Below are 19,092 nucleotides of genomic sequence, written 5' to 3' on the forward strand. Positions count from 1 at the left end.
TCAAGATGTGGGCATACCATGGATTTATTTAAGTGCAATAAGATATTCTCTGTCTTATTCTCTATCCCTTTTTTAATGATTCCTAACATCCTGTTTGCTTTTTTAACTGCCGCTGCACACTGCGTGGACGTCTTCACTATCCATGATGACTCCAAGATCTCTTTCCTGATTAGCTGTAGCTAAATTAGCCCCCATCATATTGTAAGTATAGTTGGGGTTATTTTTTCCAATGTGCATTACTTTACATTTATCCACATTAAATTTTATTTGCCGTTTTGTTGCCCAATCACTTAGTTTTGTGAGATCGTTTGTGAGATCTTGAAGTTCTTCACAGTCTGCTTTGGTCTTAACTATCTTGAGCAGCTTAGTATTGTCTGCAAACTTTGCCACTTCACTGTTTACCCCTTTCTCCAGATCGTTTATGAATAAGTTGAATAGGATTGGTCCTAGGACTGACCCTTGGGGAACACCACTAGTTACCCTTCTCCATTCTGAAAATTTACCATTTATTCCTATCCTTTGTTCCCTGTCTTTTAACCAGTTCTCCATCTTTTACCAGATCCTAGATAAGCCCCAGATAATAGCCAGAAATTTAAAATTTAAAAACTAGAATTTGGATTCACCACAGGCTAGTGGATATTTTGTTCCAAACCAGAAAGCTATTTACCTTTAACCTTTAATACAAGACCTAGGAAGGGCATGTGCGGTTGTGCCCATGAATTCAGTTCCACAAAAGTAAATGTGAAACATTTTCTTCAACTTTCTGCTGGGAGGCTACCAGAAAGAACTGTGTTGTGGGCAGGTCGCAATACCAGAGGCTCTGCAGTTTTTGCAAGAAAAAGGGAGACTTGCAGGTTTTGCCCCTCTCTCTCTCTAGAATCAATAAAGCTATTGATGATGTCTAACCATCTCAAACATCTGGTAGTACACAGGTAATCTTACTCTTGATCTTAAACACCTGATGAAACTCCCTTTGAAATGTCATCAGAAGTCTCCTTTACTTTTTATAATATAAGGTGTCCATTATCTCTTCCTGAGAGCAAGCAAACTTCATGCCCTGTCAGCAAAAAAACCCATTTTTACAATTATTTGTCTCAAACACTGATATCCTACTGCAATAGGCACTCTATAAATACTTTACATCATTGGTTCTCAATGAGGGGGTTATGAACATGTCCACAGGGATGAACAGGAAACACTGCCTTAGATAGATTTTTGCCACAGCTACTTGGAGGTTAATAGGTATACATTAAAACTTACTGAAAAATATAAAGGTTGAACTTCTTAAAATGTAGCTTTAGTGTTCTTCTATTCTACTGATCAACAATTCTTATTTCATTTCAGTGGGTGATATGCCTTGTTACCTATTAGCTTAAGCTAGTAACTTAATTTTGCTTGGTTTCATTTAGATTTGTAACCCATTGACAGATCATTGTGAGATCATGTAGTCATCTGGATTTAACTTGAGAGAAGTTGGAGATTAGATGATAAAGAAGTTTAAAAAACCCTTAGTGGGTAAAGCCAGTTTTATCCAGATCTATTCAAGTTCACAGACTTTAATTAACAGTTTGAAATTTGTAATATTGCTTGAATTTTAGATGGCTGTGAATTAACACTGTATTAAGGGAGCCTAGACAAAAGGACATGAGTTGCGTCACAGAAACTTATTAAATGTGATGCAAATTCAACAGATGAATTCCAGCAAACAGGTGCACGATCTGAATTAATTTTTAAACTCCACCACTCTCATACACTCAGGGGACTTTAATGCCTCACATTGACAGGCACAGCACATTGCTAATTTCATTCACAAGCTTAAAAATTTCAATACATTTTAACATATGAATCTATTAGATTTTAAAAAGTGTAAGTAGCATCAGGGTATCCCAAAACTAAAATGATAATTTCTCTCAACTGGGATTTCAAATCAGTAATCTAGCTAGAAGCATAATGTTTTTATGAATGAAATCCGTTTTACAGACTTCCCATACAAATTTTGTTATATTATTATACATAGCAATGCCTGTTACTAAGCAAGATTTTCTTTTACTGTTAGTATGGTTTTCGTTTGTGACTTAGCAAAAAGCACAGGATTTCCTGACTCCAGAAACGTTACTGACTCAGGGGACTGAGAATGGGATAGTTGTAGCCTTTCACCCCTGGATTGCTGATTCAAATCCAGTTTGGATTGTTAACAACTGTTCCAAATAGATGGCTGTCCATATGAAAGAAATCACCACCATAAAAAACATTCATTAGTTGTTGACAGTTTCAGCAGAGAAACCAAGGATTCATTGGGCTTGGAGACTGAACTGTCTTTGCACTACATACAACTGGTACATGATCTGAGCATAAACAGAAGCCTTTTCTCTAGAGTTGTTAGTCAAGTATCTTTCACTTTGTCATCAGCAACATTTGTATCATACCCTGCCCTGGACAGCTTACAGTCTAGGTCAGGCATGACATACAAATAAGGGTAATGGGAGTTAATAGGATGGGAACAGGTCAGGGTCATATATAGAAGATCACACAATAACTTAGATCAGTCATGCATAGTTCCTTGAAACATTTTGTTTGAGCTTCATCCCCATCATCAATTTTCACCAAACTCATCCACTTCTAAATAATGCTGCAGCACTAAACTCACAGGTACTGGTAAACAAGCATATACATGTACACATGCACAAATACATTAAAAAACTGGGATAATTGAAAAAGGAAATATTAGCTGCAAGTTTGATAGTAAAAATGCTGTATTTCTGGTCTCAATGTGGCAAATATAAAGTATCTCTGATGTAATGTGGCTATATTTTTTTATTGATTTACTGAATTTTAGTATTACATACTATAACATATTTTCTGCCTTGCTATTTGTGCATTGTCTTCCACAGATGTCATAGGGGATTGTGTTATATATGAAAAAAATATATGTTGGCAGTATTTGCTTATTTTTATTTCTTATATTACTATAATAGATTTTTATCCTAAGGGCCTGATTTTCAAAACCAGGTTCTTTTTTTGCTCATGCAAATATTTATAGGCACAGTTAATTGTCAGAAAAAATTATGGTATCTAGATACTGCATTGAAATATCATGGTGATGGGGATTATATAAGATCCAAGATAGATACAATTTAGATATATCTCTAACTGCCATATATGCCAGCACAATCTGGTAGCTGGATATCTAACTGCTTTCATTTGCCTGCTCCAAATTTCAGTTGCAGAATCAAAGACTAGCTTTCAAGATCAGATCAAGTATTGCTAAAAAGCTGTCTAATTACAGCAACATCCCCAAAGTGGTACAAGTGGGCTACAATTGCATCTTTCTTTTTTCATATACTTCTAAATTTGTGAAGCTTAAGATTCCTATTCTACCCCCTTCTGCTTTTTCTTTACCTCCCAGGGGATAGCAGTGTGTCCAGTTTATTTAGATTTAAAAAATAGTTTTGAAATAGTACAAACGTTTGTAGGAGACTTGTTAGTGCAGATAAGTAAAAAGACAAAGATTCTCAAAATATTTTGATGACACAGTCATAGAAGATAAAGCTGTCGTTTTTTTTCAACTGAGTGTAAAAGAAAGCTCAGTTAGACTACTATACAATAAAGATGGGCTGAGGAAGCGAAAACCAGATATGTTTAGAAATCTGTTTCCCTTTTACCCAAACTACCAAAGTTCAAGAACATCCGATAAAAGGTTCAAGTTTGGGCTTATTTCTAGTGCTGAGATGACTATTTTACTTTTGGGAATTGATCTAACAGTAAATCATGCCTTAATTTAGCATAGATCCAGATTAATTTGAAATAGACATTAGATTGGAACCTCTTGCCCCAGCTTCATGGCATACACTATAGAGGGTGGATCCAGAACATTTTATAAAGAAGTTCAGATTTGCATCTGAATTTTATCTGAATTCTGTGGCTTAGCTCCATCTTTAATTGTGATCCTTACAAGGTTGCCTTTTCTGGGACTTGGGCAATCCCTGGGCAGCAGAGGTGAACTGAACCCCAGCAAACCATCAGCAAGTTCAGAGAATGTTTTTATACTCCTGATCATACTCTATGGTACATATCAAATGTGGCTTTTTGTTCTGATAGGTGAAAATCAGCTCTGTAGAATAGAGTCCAAAAGTATTACTGTTTATAGAGCCTATACCCTAGAACAGAGATTCTCAAACTGTGGTCCGCGAGCTCCATTCAGGTGGTCCATGGATAGTTCCCTCTAAGGAGCGCGCCTGGGCGGCCGCACACAGAAGAATGAAGGGCCACCCACCTAATTAATGGAGCCGCACAGGTGTGGCTCCACTAATTAGGTGCCTGGACCCTGGAGTAGATGCACATGTAAGGTGAGGTGGTGGCCTTGGTGGGAATAGGGGACAGGTAGCAGGGGACAATGGGGTAAGAAGAGGGGGCGGGGAGAATTTGGGATGTGCAGGGCTGTGGCGGCCAGAGAAAGAGGCAACTTTCCCCAGCTCGAGGGCTGCTGCAGTGTGAGAGACACCCCTCTCCTTCCCAGCCCCAGGTCGGGGGCTGCCATGGTAGGGGAGAGAGGTCACATCCATCACATTAGAAAGATAAGACTACTGATATTAAAATATGAGTTGTGTGCTTTTATTTGTCGAACAAAAAAACTTAATTATTATTAAGTTTAGAGAGAGAGAGAGAGAGAGAGCACTTTTATCCAAAGTGCTTTACAATAGTTAGCTAATGGCACAAACAACATTTGGAAAGATGATTAAGTGGTCTGCTGAGACCCTCAGCAATTTTCAAGTGGTCCGCGAAAAAAAAAGTTTGAGAACCACTGCCCTAGGGCTTGTCTTCACTACCCCCTGGATCGGCGGGTAGAAATTGATCTCTTGGGGATCGAATTATCGCATCTCGTCGGGACACAACAATCGATTCCAGAATTGACGCGTGTACTCCACCAGTCCAGGTAGGAGTAAGCGCCGTCGACAGGGGAGCCGCGACGGACGATTTGCCTCCGTACTCACAGCGGGGTAAGTCGGATCGGATACGTCGAATTCAGCTACGCTATTCGCGTAGCTGAATTTTCGTGTATCTTAAATCGATCCTCCCCACCCAGTGTAGACCTAGCCCTAGAATCCACAACTGGCAATGTTTTCAGCAAATGGTACCAAAAAGAGAGTGCGGTACACGGCTAACAGAATAATAGACACTAGAACTGAAATGGCTAGATTTATCTAGTCCACTGTCCTGCTATGTGTTCCCTACAGTATTTGTTAATGCTTTCTTACTCTAGTTTTTAAATGTTTCAAGCAAGTAGGCATGCTTTTATTTTTTTATTTTTGTAGTATTTGGAGCAACTGGAACATTAGATTCTTGGTATAAGGCCTGCTACAAAATTGTAGTATTTCAGGAAATCTTGGGGTATAATTAAAGTTTTTTGTTGCTGTAAATTAAAAGAAAAGGGAGGGAGGGGTTGATTCAGGAACTATAAATTCTGTTGAAGAAAAAGCTTATTTGTACGTGGAAACTAGGGCATGTATTATTGGGAAGCGGGGAGCTGTGTATGTCTAATGACCTAGTGAATGTATAGATTCAAAGAAGAGTATCTCTGTATTCCAGTGAGCATTGCTATAGAAACATTCATGTCCTATGGTATTGCAGGTGTACTCCATCTTTAGTTTTAAACCGCGCTGTTTCCTCTAATAATACCTCAGTGTTTTAACCAAGTTAATGGTGTTAGTAGCTGTTAGTTGCTCATTTCAAAGAAAATAATATTTGTTTTGGTTAGCAAAGCAATCTTTTTACATTATATATTGAGAAGCACTTTTCTCCACAGATAAACTACTATCAGTATTAAGTTCAGGAATTTCATTTTCAAATCAAAACTTATTTTTAGATGCATTAGCGATAAGGAGAGGTAGCATGCAGAGTTTCGGAAACCTTTGTATCAGTTTGCTGCCTGTGAGAGCTTGCCTTTTGACCAGCCTAAGAGTTCTCCTCACCCAATTACTTCCTCCCAGCAGGCATTTTGGCCCCTAAAAAGGGAGATTAGAGACCTTTTTGTTTTTACAATATGTGCACACAATGTGATTTTCAAAGGCAAAATGGCAGTTAACTACTTAGGGTAACATTTTCTAAATTGCCTTAGTCTTAATGACTTGATCCACGTCCCAAGGAGTTTCAATGAAAGCTGTGCACCTAAGTCACTTAGGGGCTTTTGAAAATTTTATCCCTGACTACTGTTGACTTTCAGTCAAAGTTGGATGCCTAATTGCTATTTGTATCTTTCAAAATCACAATATAGTATAAAAAATTACTTAGCTGATATTTTCATTTATTTAAATGTGCTCATGCATAAAGGAATGGAGCACACACTGTTTCAAAATTGCTACTGTGGGATGATAAAAGCAAGTCTATCCATTTTTGGATGGTGCAGGTTTAGTGTATGTGTGCTACTTACTCACAAGTACTGCATCTCTGCTTTCCCATGCCCCTTTTCCTTCTCTTGCCCTGAACTCAATCTTAATTCCTCTGCCTTATCCCTCTTCCTTTTGTGTTCTTTTCCACAGCCCTCTGTGCCTGGAACAATCTTCCTGTCCTCATCCATCAAGTGTCTTTCCCCCCTTCCCTCTTCTCAGCTTTAGTAGCCATGTGTTGTGCTTGTTTAGACTTACATAGATTGTGTAAGCTCCTCAAGGCAAAAAAAAAAACGTCTCTTTCTCTGACTCAGGTTGTCCCATGGAGAACACATGAGGGAAACCACAAGAAAAGCAAAACTCCTACAAGTTCTTTTTCATTACATGGTTTCAGTGCTGTACCATGAGTTCCATTTGGAAAGCAAACTTGCAATTCCTCAGGGGAACTTCTTGCTCAAGTTACTTGTGTTGAGCAAGTTTTGGAGATGCCCTGTAGAGCTTTGAATTTTTTTAATAGGCACTTACTCAAATCTCGGTGTCCCTGTTGCCAATCCTTTCTATCACAGATCAGACTGATCATCACCTTTCCCCATATGGGAAAGAAATTAGCCTAGTCAGAGCCTCATTCAAGCCATGTTAGGCTTCAGTGGGTCCTTTAAAATGAGACAATTCACAAACCACAAAGTAAAACAGATTAAAAGGCGGCAGGACTCCATCCACATTCCAGTGACACCATCTTCAGGTTGCCCACCTGAGAGTCGACATCCAGTTTATTCCTCTGCCCTTATTCCAGGGCCCTTTCTCCAGGCTATCTACCTTAGAGTGAACAGACCCCGGTCTCCTAATACCTGTGTCTGTATTCTAAGGCCTTCACACTGCTAGCCATTCTTTGAGCTTCTTATTACTGTTCTGCTGCAACCTTCACTTCAGTGCTTCTATGAGAGGGTTCCCTGCAGTGTTCCACTCCACAAGGTCCTTCACCAAACTACTGCCTGGCTCTTTATGGAGGCAGGATGCCCTCTACCATGCCCATTATGAGGTACTAATTAGTCACAGATGAACTGGACCCATCCCCTTTAAAAGGGGATAGTCACCCTATGACAGCAGGTCAAATAGTTGTAGATGCAACTCATTTGCCCTTCCTGATATTCATTCTTGCTATCACTTTACTCTTTTCAGACATACATTGTATGTTTTCTTGCCATTGTGTTACCGTTTCTTCACGGCACAGAATGAGCATGGCTGAAATATTCCATTACCAAAGGCAGAAATCAGATGATTTGGTTCATGCCAGGAAAGAACGATGAGATCACAGTGTTGCTGCTAAGTGTCTGGGGGTGGGTAAAATGCTGCTTTCTCTAATATGTATATTAAACAGGATGCTGCACATTACATCAGTAGCCAGTGACCACATTTCTGGCTCCACCTCAATCTATAGAACTCCCCACTTTGTCTTAGGTAATCATTTATACAGCTCAGCAGAATTTCTGTTTTCTTACCTTCAAATCTTACCAGAGGAATGTACAGCAGAGCCAGTAGTGTAGAAACATGTTATACCATCTTGGAAATTATCCCAGACTGGAGCAGCTGCTGAAAGAAGCTTTGCAAGGTGCTGCTGACATCACTTGCAACCACATAGCCGCCCCAACTGTAAAGGTAGTGCAATCTTGCAATCTAGCACTTACATCTTTAGACATTTTAGTCTGCAAATTATTGTAGGTTTGGATGGCATGCAGCTGTTTCCTGAGAACCTTTGTCTCTGTTCTTCATTTCCACCCACACATTTGCAAATACACAGTTTTCAACATGCTTCACAGCTGCAGGTTGGCTCCTTGTGGAGGGAAAAAGAGAAGATGGGAAAACACGGAGGGGACAATGCTGAGTAAGTTTCCTGTCCTCCATGGAAATTTGAGGGAAGTTAATTTATGAAGTCCACAGTACACAGCTGAAACCATGGACCATCAGGCCTTAGTGTGTAAAATGCTGTACTTACCTAAAGCACTATATAAGTAATTATTGTTGGTAGAAATGTGTAGTGAGACGTGCAACAGTTTTAAAAAATGGTACCTCTCTCCACCTTTATATGTATGCCCAGTCATCATTTTTTACACATGCATATAGAATGCAAAGGTTTTGTTATTTTCATAGACTCCGGTGTTTCCAATCCGTAGCAAAGAAAATTTGGAAAGAAGAGTGGGCTTACAGTATGGGTTTGTTTTGTTTCTTATCCCTAGTTAATATCCTCTCTTCCAGATCAAGAATGGAGTGCCTCATGCAGTATCATGAGATGATGGAAAGGGTTCCCCACCACCCCATTAGTTTTAAATTCTTAAAGAAAGTTATCAGTAGGGAATACCTTTGTGCCAGAGCCAGCGCTTCAAGTATCATCCAAACTAGTGCTGTTTTTTTCATATAACACAAGGCAGAAAATCCTTTCCCCCCTTTTATAGTTGATGTTGAGTTTGATTAAGGGATACACTCAAACCCTTAGTTCTTCTTTGAATGCCTCTGCATATTCTCACATGTGGAATCAAGGTCCCTAAGACATGGGGTTCCAGAATCTTCTGGGGTGCAGTGTCTATCTTGGGCTGCCCATCCCCAAAGAGTTCAGACAGTATCAAAGGAGAAGCAGCCCCAAATGCTTTTCAATTCCTGCCATTAATTTAGGGATTCCTAACCTAAAACGCAGAAGAAGTGGGAAATCTGGATGTGGAGTTTGGATTAACCAGTTGCAAGGAACAGTTCTGTCCCTTTACCAAATAACATTATTGCTTTCACTTTCCTGAATCAGGCTTCTGCATTCACCTGGCATAGTGGTTTGTAAATTGGGTTCAAATTCACATCTCCTTTAAGACTCCCTTGCACATTAATATGTTTTTTTCTTTAGCCCAGGCTTCATTAGCCTTATTTACCCATGCATAGAGACTGATGATATAAAGCTAAATTTTGTAAGGTGAATAATGCCACAAAGAAGTCCAGAAAATATTACCTTGGTCATCTTTCTCTTCTGAATAGTAAAGAGAATGGTGCAATTCCTCCAGGAGTCAGTGGACAATATAGATTAGTTGGCAGTATTTGGAGCTATTTGTCCAACAAATTCACACAGTGACACTGTCACATTAACCAGAAACAATCTAACTACTTGAGGTGGGAACAACATCAACTGTTCCCTCTTAACCCTTCTATCTTAGAAAATCAAAGAATAATCAAAAAATAAAGTTGGAAATTTAGCAGCAGATGCATAGCATGAATTCAACTCAAAATCTGCAGATTAGGTAACCTCCAAAAAATCTGATTGGGACATGTTCCCAATGGATGCCCTTTTATTTAGTTGGCATGGCTACTTCAGATAGACCCTCTTTCCAGATTTCTTATCCATAGAATATAACCTAGGAAGAACAGAAGCCCTATATACAACACCTTTTAACCTCAGTAGTCTCTCACATGCTGACAACTCAACATTAGATTTTAGACTTGCTTTCCTTCAAATACCGTTTGTCCCAGTTCAAGCAGACTGTCGCTAATGCCAAAGTATGAACAGTGAGACCATGGAAAATTTAGGCTAAACATAGTAATAAACCTGCCTTTCTTTTCTATTTACAATTCATGATCTTGTGTGGAAGTTACTAAGTGGTATGAGGAGAAAAATATGAACTTTAAATAATCTAAACTTGCATTTTTCTCTTTATTTATACACTTTAAATACATAACGAGAAGATAAAGATAAGATCTTAGTAATATATAATAAATCTGTATTCTTGATTCTTTGTATGTGCCCATTTAGGCATAAACAATGCTAATTAACATATGATTATCTTTATATAAAGATTTGCCATGAGAAATATGTAATATTGAAAACAAACAGGAAATAATGTGTGTGTGGTAATATGTGACACAGTCATTTTGTACTGTAAAGAGGAAGACTGGTTGTACTATACCAGTGGTCACCAACCGGTCGATTGCGATCACTGTTCGATCCTAGAGGATCTCCCAATCGATCGCAATCTACAGTGGTGTAGTGTGGCTGCCACTAAGGCAGATTCCCTGCCTACCCCAGCCCATGCCACTCTTGGAAGCAGCCAGTGCAGTCCCGTGGCGGGGGGTAGGCAGGTAGAGCTGCGGGGACGGTGCTTGCGGAGAGGGGCAGCACGCAGAGCCATGTGCCCCCCCGCCCCTCCCCAGGGGCCGGAGGGGCACATTGGCCCCTTCCAGAAGCAGTGTGGGGGCAGGATAGGCAGGGAGTCTGCCTTAGTGGCAGCCACACTCAGTCTTGCTGCACCCACTGCCGACTGGCAGTCGCCGGAGCTACGTGCTACCCGGCGGGAGACCACACCCCAGCCCTGAACCCCCTCCCGGATCCAGCACTGGAACCCCCTCCTGCACCCCAAGCCCCACCCTGAGCCCCCTCCCAGAGCTAGGACCCCAAACCCCCCTGCTGTACCCCAACCCCCAGCCCTGAGCCCCCTCCCAGAGTCCGCACTTCATACCCCCTCCTTCACCCCAAGCCCCAGCCCTTACCCCCCTCCCAGAGCCAGCACCCTGTACCACCTCCTGCACCCCAACATTCTGCCCCAGCTCAGAGCCCCCTCCTGCACCCAAACTCCCTCCTACAGCTTGCACCCCTCACCCCCTCTAGCACCTCAACCCCTTACCCCAGGCTCAGCCCAGAGCCCCCTCCCACACTGCAAACCCCTCGGCCCCAGCCCAGAGCCAGCACCCCTTCCCAAACTTCAACCCCTATCTCAGCCCAGTGAAAGTGAGTGAAGGCGGGGGAGAGTGAGCGAGGCAAGGCTTTGGGGAAGGGGCGGGGCCTTGAGGAAGGGGTGGGATAGATCCTGGGTTGACCTTATATTCAAAAAGTGTTCTTGGGCATAAAAAGGTTGGAGACCATTGTACTATACTGATGGATGAATTATAGTTTCTGCAATAGCTACAATCAACTATATCCAAATTCATATATAAGAAATTATCAATCTGTGAAGTATCTAAAGTAGGATTTATGAAAGCTAGAGATCCAGCTGTATTCAGTGTCTTCTTATTAAAATGTAATTATATAAATACTTAAATGAAGTTCATACACTACTAGAAAATAATATTTCCTTTTAATGTTTTATTGAGCGGATAAAGTAGTTTTGTAGTATCACAATTAGATATCACAAATAGTATCACAAGTTTTGTAGTATCATAATTAGATTCACTAAGCTTTTAATACCGTATATGGTTTGCTCATTAAAGTTTAATAAGTAATAGTCTTATTTCTTTAAACTAGAAAAAGTATTTAATTGCATTTAATTAAAATTGAATAATTATTTAAATCCTACCTCTGTGAATTATTGCACAATAATCTAGAAGATGATACTTAATATTTGCTTCTGCTTCTGCATAAGTTATATATGTTACATGTTTTAAGAATCTCAGATAAGCAACCAAGCATGCATGTCTATCTACATCTATATATGAATGTAGTGAGTACTATTTCTAATGAAGATATAGAAAACTAATTTTTACTGCAGAGTTTTAGGGCATCTTATCTGCCTACCCTGTCTATACTTTTTATTTATCGCAGTTTCATGGCTGTTGCTTTGTATTGTGACTTGCAACTTTATTTTTCAATTCTTTGAAGGATTTGAGGTGCAGTTTGTGTGAATGATTCTGTAGAAAAAGGGCCTGATTCCACAATAGGACTGCTCAGTTGAACAGGGCTTACTCATGTAACTAAGGCTTTCAAGGACAGGTCTTAAAGATGTATTATAAAGGGAGGAGGTCACTACTCATTGTTCAAAGTATCCTTTACTTTAAAGTAGGCACAAGTCACTGGATTAATGTCAAAAGTAGTTAATTGCAGGTACAAAAAGTTTATGGAATTACCAGATTTTTTCTAAAAGGTAGCAGGTTCCAGTACAGGAGAGCAGTATAAATGTCCTTGATGACCAAACTTTAATCTCCTTTCTCTCTTTCTTTAATCCATAACAGGTGCTTTTCCAGCAGGAGCTTTGTATGCCCGAAAAGACTTACTTCAGAGACCTACACATGTTGCCACCAAAACTTTCCAAGCCTTGCGTATATTTGTGAATGATGAGCTCCGCGAACTCTATGTAGGGTTGAAGATAGCTGAGAAGTTTCTGAAACCTGGAGGTCGACTTGTAGCCCTTTCTTTTCATTCACTAGAGGATCGTATCATCAAACGATTCCTTCAAGGAATAGATGTTTCAGAAAAGTTCAACCTTAACATAAGACAAAAGATAAGACAAGGGCAAAAAAATTATTCAGAACAAGATGTGGAAGAATTCGTCAGTGAAAAATCCAACTCAAGGTGGACATCTATACAGAAAAAAGTGCTTACTCCCCAGGCTGCAGATGTTCAAGAGAACCCAAGAGGGCGGTCTGCCAAACTAAGAGCTGCTATCAAACTGTGAAATAAAATAAAATACTCTGATTTTCTCTTTATATTAAATATGCTTTTGTAAATGTTCATCTTTCAGACTGTACAGAGATGGTCAAATTGAAAAATAAAAGGAAAGAAAATAATTGATATCTTAGGATAGAGTCTGACTTCTATCTTCAGTATTCAGTTTTAATTAAGCTATGGAATTGAAACATGGAGCATCACCTGGTAAAGCAAGTCTAAATCAATGGGCATAACTAATATTAATTTCTTTAGAAAAACAGTTCTTGAAACACAAGGCTCAGATGTCTATAACAATTGTATGTACAACTTAAACATATAGGGCTCTATCCACTATAAATCCACAACATAAACTCCCATTGAACTATTCCAACTTCACTCCCACATTTGATCATGTTGTGCCTTATTGTTTTAACATATACATTCTTTAATACAGCTAAAATTTGAAGTCTATTTAAAACTTCTTGTATGAGAAACATCATAGATTGAAAATTAATATTGGCTCCTTTTATATCTTGTTAAACAATTCATTTTTTTTAAATGATATAAAAACTTAGGTTTCATCTACTTTAACTTCTTCCTCCCTTTACAAAAGAAAAAAGAAAAGAAAAGCGTTCTCTTTATTTGGACAATCAAAATGTGTGGCAGAATTTCACTTCTGATGAATCAGTAGATTGGTTGACTAGAGGAGGAAACATGATTTCTGTCTCTGAATTTGAATGCTTGTAAAAGAAAACTGACTGGCTGCTTTTAAAACTCCAGACCTGATTCTGATCTCACCAATTTTATACTGGTGTAAGCCCAGTGACATCAGTAGACTTATTCCTGATTCAGATCTGAGCAAATGAGATCAAAATTGCATCCTCCATGTGTAATAAATTGAAATAGCAATATCCTAATTAATTCCTTTGGTAACATTACACTAATATTGGCAAATTTCTCATAAATACCCAGAGATATGACATTGGATGATGCAAATCACTGATATGAAGTAAGAGATGAATAATAATGGGCACGATAGACTTTTCTGAAAGTGTACTGTTTTTCCCAGTTTTCATTATACATAGTATTAAATATAAATACAAACATTCCACTTCAAATAATAATACTTAATGTTGACATCTGTTAGAAACAACAGACTGTATTTAAATAGATCTTTTCCTCTCCAAACATTATATATGAATAGTTTGTTATTTTTGGTTAAGGTTGTACCTTGAACTGTGTCCCCATTTGACGTTTTTAAAAGATTTTTATGGCTGAAATATTTAGGCTCAGAAGAATGTGGTGCTGTGTTGTGGTGCAGGTAGATGCACAGAGAGACATGCGATTGCAACAAAGGTAAGTGCGGTATTAATAATATCCCAGAAGAGATATGGAAGAGTCAGTGCTGCTTCTGACTATTTGCATAGGGGTATCTCCAAAAACCCAGCCCTCCCATTTCCATAAGTATGATTGCTCATACCAGTTGGGTCAATATATCATCAACATAGGGAGAACATATTTCCCACTGCAAATATTCTTTCAATCTGGCTTATTTTGTGCTCGCCTGGAGTTTGCCGAGCCCCATAAAAATCTCTGGGTAGGGTTAGTTGAAGCATGCTTGTGTATCTTGAACTGTTTCAGTTTCACTCAGTAGATAGGTGGCATACATTTGGATACCACTTTGAACACTTGTTTTATTATGGTGCAAGTAGGGGCCCAGAGCACAGAGAGGATGTGGGGTTGCAACAGAGTTAAATGCTTATTCAGTAACAACCTTGAAGTGACATGAAAGAGTCAGCAGTATTTCTGGGGATAGTGAGGCCTAATATTCTCTCTCAGATTAAGTTCTATCCAGTACACAGAGAGGTAGTAGTGTATTTTAATTCCCTTACAGTGGTGTGATCCATTAGTAGGACTAAATGTATTTCACTTGTGGAAAATACCACCTCATTGAAAATCCAACTAGACTTCTCAGAGGATGAAAATTCATATACGTCTTTTCTGCAATTTTTACTTGAAACCTGAATAACATGCATTTCAACACAATGAAATGCTATGTCATACATCTAGGGACAAAGAATATAGGCCACACTTACAAGGAATGCAGATATACTAAGAAGGTCTTGGGGGACATAATAGATATCCATTTGATCATGAGCTCCTAATATAATGGTATAAAGGGTAAACAGGATCCTCGTATGTATAAGCAAGACAAAAACAAGTAGGAGTAGAGAGATGGTATTACCCATGTACTAAAGTACTGCGTCTCTTTCTGGTGTCCACACATGAAAAAAGATGTTGAAATATTGGAAAGCATTCAAAAAACAACTACAAGAATGATCTGAAATCAGAAAAACATGCTGTATAGCAAGAGGCTTAGGAAGTTCAATCTATTTTGTTAACCTAAAAGAAGGGTAAGCGGTCACTTGATCAAAGTCTGCAAATACCTACATGGAGAAGAGACAGCTCTTTAATCTAGCAGAAAAAGGCATAGCTAGTTGAAGCTAGACAAAGGTGCACATTTTAAACTGTGATGGTATTTAAACATTGGAAGAATATACTTAGGGATGTGGTAAATTTTCCATCACTTGAAGTCTTTAAATCAAGACTGAATATCTTGCTAAAAGATATGCTGTAGTTCAAACAGAAAATATAGGTTTGATGCAGAGTTTATTGGGTAAGGTTCTTTACGTCTTTGTTGAAGGAGGGTCAGATTTAGATGATCATACTGGTCCCTTTCTGTCCTTAAAAATCTATGAATCTATGACAGCCCGATGAGAACGTATCCTATTTTATTGTTATTGAATAGATTTTATTCAAACCTTTTGGGGGAAATCCTGGTCCAGTTGAAGTAATTTATGGTTTTATTGACTTGAATGGGTAAAATTCTGGTCTCGTTGAAGTCACTGGGGGCTTTGCCATTGACTTGAATAGGGTCAGGATTTCGCCCTTTCAGTTTTGTAACTGAAAGCATTTTTATTTATTATAAAGACTAAGATCATATGAACTGCCTAACTTCAAGATGGTTTGTGGTTTGCTAGAAAAATGTTTTTATTTACCATTTGATATTAATTAATTTTGCTGCAGTACACGTGTTCACTAAGTCACATAATCAGTTTTACTGATTAAAAAATTAAAGGCTCGATCCTACAGTCCATATTCAAGCAAAGAAAGGAATGCATGTATTATCCATGTTTGTGTTTGTCGTCCATTACTTCGGATAAATTACAGTCAGTCATTTGCAAACCTATTTACAGAGTTACTAATAGTTTGGTGAAATTATAACCTAAAATGTCAATATTTACCCATAATAATTGCACTGTGGTATCTGAAATACTTTACAGAGTAGCAGCCGTGTTAGTCTGTATCAGCAAAAAGAACAGGAGTACTTGTGGCACCTTAGAGACTAACAAATTTGTTTGAGCATAAGCTTTTGTGGGCTACAGCCCACTTCATCAGATGCATAGAATGGAACATATAGTAAGAAGATCTATATACATACAGAGAACATGAACAAGTGGAAGTAGCCATACCAACTGTAAGAGGCTAATTAATTAAGATGAGCTATTATCAGCAGGAGAAAAAAAACTTTTGTAGTGATAATCAAGATGGCCCATTTTAGACAGTTGACAAGAAGCTGTGAGGATACTTAACATGGGGAAATAAATTCAATATGTGTAATGACCCAGCCACTCCCAGTCACTATTCAAACCCAAGTTAATGGTATCTAGTTTGCATATTAATTCAAGCTCAGCAGTTTCTTGTTGGAGTCTGTTTTTGAAGCTTTTCAAAATTGCCACCTTTAAGTCTGTTACTGAGTGACCAGAGAGGTTGAAGTGTTCTCCTACTGGTTTTTGAATGTTATGATTCCTAATGTCAGATTTGTGTCCATTTGTTCTTTTGCGTAGAAACTGTCTGGTTTGGCCAATGTACATGGCAGAGGGGCATTGCTGGCACATGATGGCATATATCACATTGGTAGATGTCCAGGTGAACGAGCCCCTGATGGCGTGGCTAATGTGATTAGGTCCTATGATGGTGTCATTTGAATAAATATGTGTACAGAGTTGGCATCAGGCTTTGTTGCAAGGATAGGTTCCTGGGTCAGTGTTTTTGTTGTGTGGTGTGTGGTTGCTGGTGAGTAATTGCTTCAGGTTGGGGGGCTGTCTCCTCGCTTACAGGTGCCATAAGTACTCCTGTTCTTTTTGAAATACCTTAGTTTTTTCCTATTCATAGAAACAAAAAGGGGAAACCGTGCTATTTCAGAAACTACTATTTGTAAATTCCTACTTTTTAATAACAACTGCAGAACAAGGCTTTCTATGCTCCATTCTTCCTAGAATAGTGCTGGTTTTATTTACTATACATCATTTATATTACAATGGCACCTAAAATATTCCTGTAGAGACATATTGGAAGACACATGGTCCTACTCAAACGGCTTATGCTCTAAGGAGACAAAACAAAAGAAAGAAAAATTGGGAAAGGGTTACAGCACATAAACATTGGCATGTTTTGTTAGATCCGTGTTGTTGCTGGCTTTATTATTATAATCTAAAGTAAAGAAATAGTTAAATGTCAGTGTTGACTCATTTATTGTAGGTATTAAGTAGAAGTATGTCATGGAGGGGAGGGGGCTCTGAATGAGGAGAGAGTAGTAACTTTACACAACAATTGGTTGCCATTATTCCATTCTATGCTTAGTTCCGGAAATGGTAGCAAAGGGTTCATTCTTGCATTTCTTGAGCTCCTAAACTTCCCAGGGCAGGGCCTTCAATGGAACTTTGACAATTTATACCAGCTCAGGATCTGCTTCATATTCCATTACATATGTACGTTGAGAGACCATGAGAGACTATCCTTTGATCCAGGTGCGTGGGTGTTTCTACATGTAACTTACTTACACTGTTATGCATATAGTTATAAAATAAATCGATTGGAATCTAAAAATTGTACTCACATTTCAGCGTATAGTATACAGAGCAGTATAAACAAGTCCTTGTCTGTATGAAATTTTAGTTTGTACTGACTTTGCTTGTGCTTTTTATGTAGCCTGTTGTAAAACTAGGCAAATATCTAGATGAGTGAATGTACCTCTGGGAAGACCTCTGCGTATCCCCACGGGTATGTGTACCCCTGGTTGAGAGCCACTGTGCTAGAAGAAACAGTAGAATGATGCACTAGCCAGTGCATATGAGTGAGGAACGTGGTTTTATATGAATAATTTAAGGCAATGGTGGAAATAAATCTGGATCTTTACATCCAGGTCCATGTTTACTTTTCCCTGCCTCTATACATTTAGAATTGTTATAGTATTTCAAATTCTGGGTTTTTTTTTGACATTTCAGTTTGTGTAAGATGATCACAGACTAAATGAAGAAAACAGAATCTTTTCTTCCTCAGAGAGCTATAATAATAATTATCTGCCAGTTGTTAATCAGCATGCTATTTAATATTTCTGCTTTATGTAAAATATTCTGTTTTATAACATATGTCTTACTATTCCTAATGTTGTCATTATATCATTGAAGAATAGCATAAAAAATGCATTTATTATTCAACAGAAGTCTGGGGTAAAAAATATTTACTGCCTAGGAATTTGTTATTGTACTAGCCTACCCAAGTCAAAAAAATGTAAACAAAATTTAATTTTCATTTTGTTCTACACTGATCTTCGGGCAAACAATTTACTTGAGACTTTTTAAAGTTATTTTGATAGTTTACATTGCATACAATCAAAAACAACCAAAGGATTTTTTTATTTTTCTAATATTATTTTGAAAATTGATAAATTTGACAATAAATTGTTTACAGATATTTCCTTCAAATGCAAAACTGGAGATACAGCTCCCTCTGTCTTCCTTGGGAATATGTAAGTTTTTTGCTTCTTTACCTGCAAATTATCGTGAGTACTGTTTCACTTTTAGAGGTGGGCAATTAGTTACTGATTGTTATCACAAGAAAAAACAAGACAAACACATGTAGGTTCCTTCCTATACAGGACTGTTTTTTTTTTAACTTATTGTATCCGGAATTGAAAAAGTCAAAGGTCACACAACAAATGAGAGCTGTTTTGCCACCCAAAAATCCTTCAGTTAAGGTGTCTAACTCAAAAAGCCAAAAACTAAGGTACTCAATAATAATCACAAGTCTCAAAATAAAACTAGATAGAATATGCATTAGTGAAAATGTCTAGCCACTTTTTAGTACATTGGCTGTCACTAAAGAAGTAACATTGGAAAATTTGTCTTTTTTTTTATAATGACCACTGGCATTTACAAGAGAGGCATTTTTATGTTGCTGGAAGAGTCCATGTAAACA

General features: G+C 38.3%; 1 protein-coding gene across 6 annotated transcripts in view; it reads left to right on the top strand.

The window, feature by feature from the left end:
* The window catches only part of METTL15 (methyltransferase like 15), a 202,365-nt gene extending 189,357 nt beyond the window's left edge, over nucleotides 1–13,008 (top strand). For 4 of the 6 annotated variants that reach the window (XM_034769867.1, XM_034769868.1, XM_034769864.1 and 1 more), the window contains one exon: nucleotides 12,357–13,008. In XM_034769867.1, coding sequence (XP_034625758.1) covers nucleotides 12,357–12,799 — 443 coding nt within the window. In that variant the 3' untranslated portion in view covers nucleotides 12,800–13,008. The remainder of the gene's footprint in view (nucleotides 1–12,356) is intronic. The other 2 variants (XM_034769865.1, XM_034769863.1) reach the window with 1 other exon arrangement.
* Nucleotides 13,009–19,092: the final 6,084 nt, after the last annotated feature.

The sequence above is a fragment of the Trachemys scripta genome, chromosome 4 (genome assembly GCF_013100865.1).
Source record: "Trachemys scripta elegans isolate TJP31775 chromosome 4, CAS_Tse_1.0, whole genome shotgun sequence".
Lineage (NCBI taxonomy): Eukaryota > Metazoa > Chordata > Testudines > Emydidae > Trachemys > Trachemys scripta.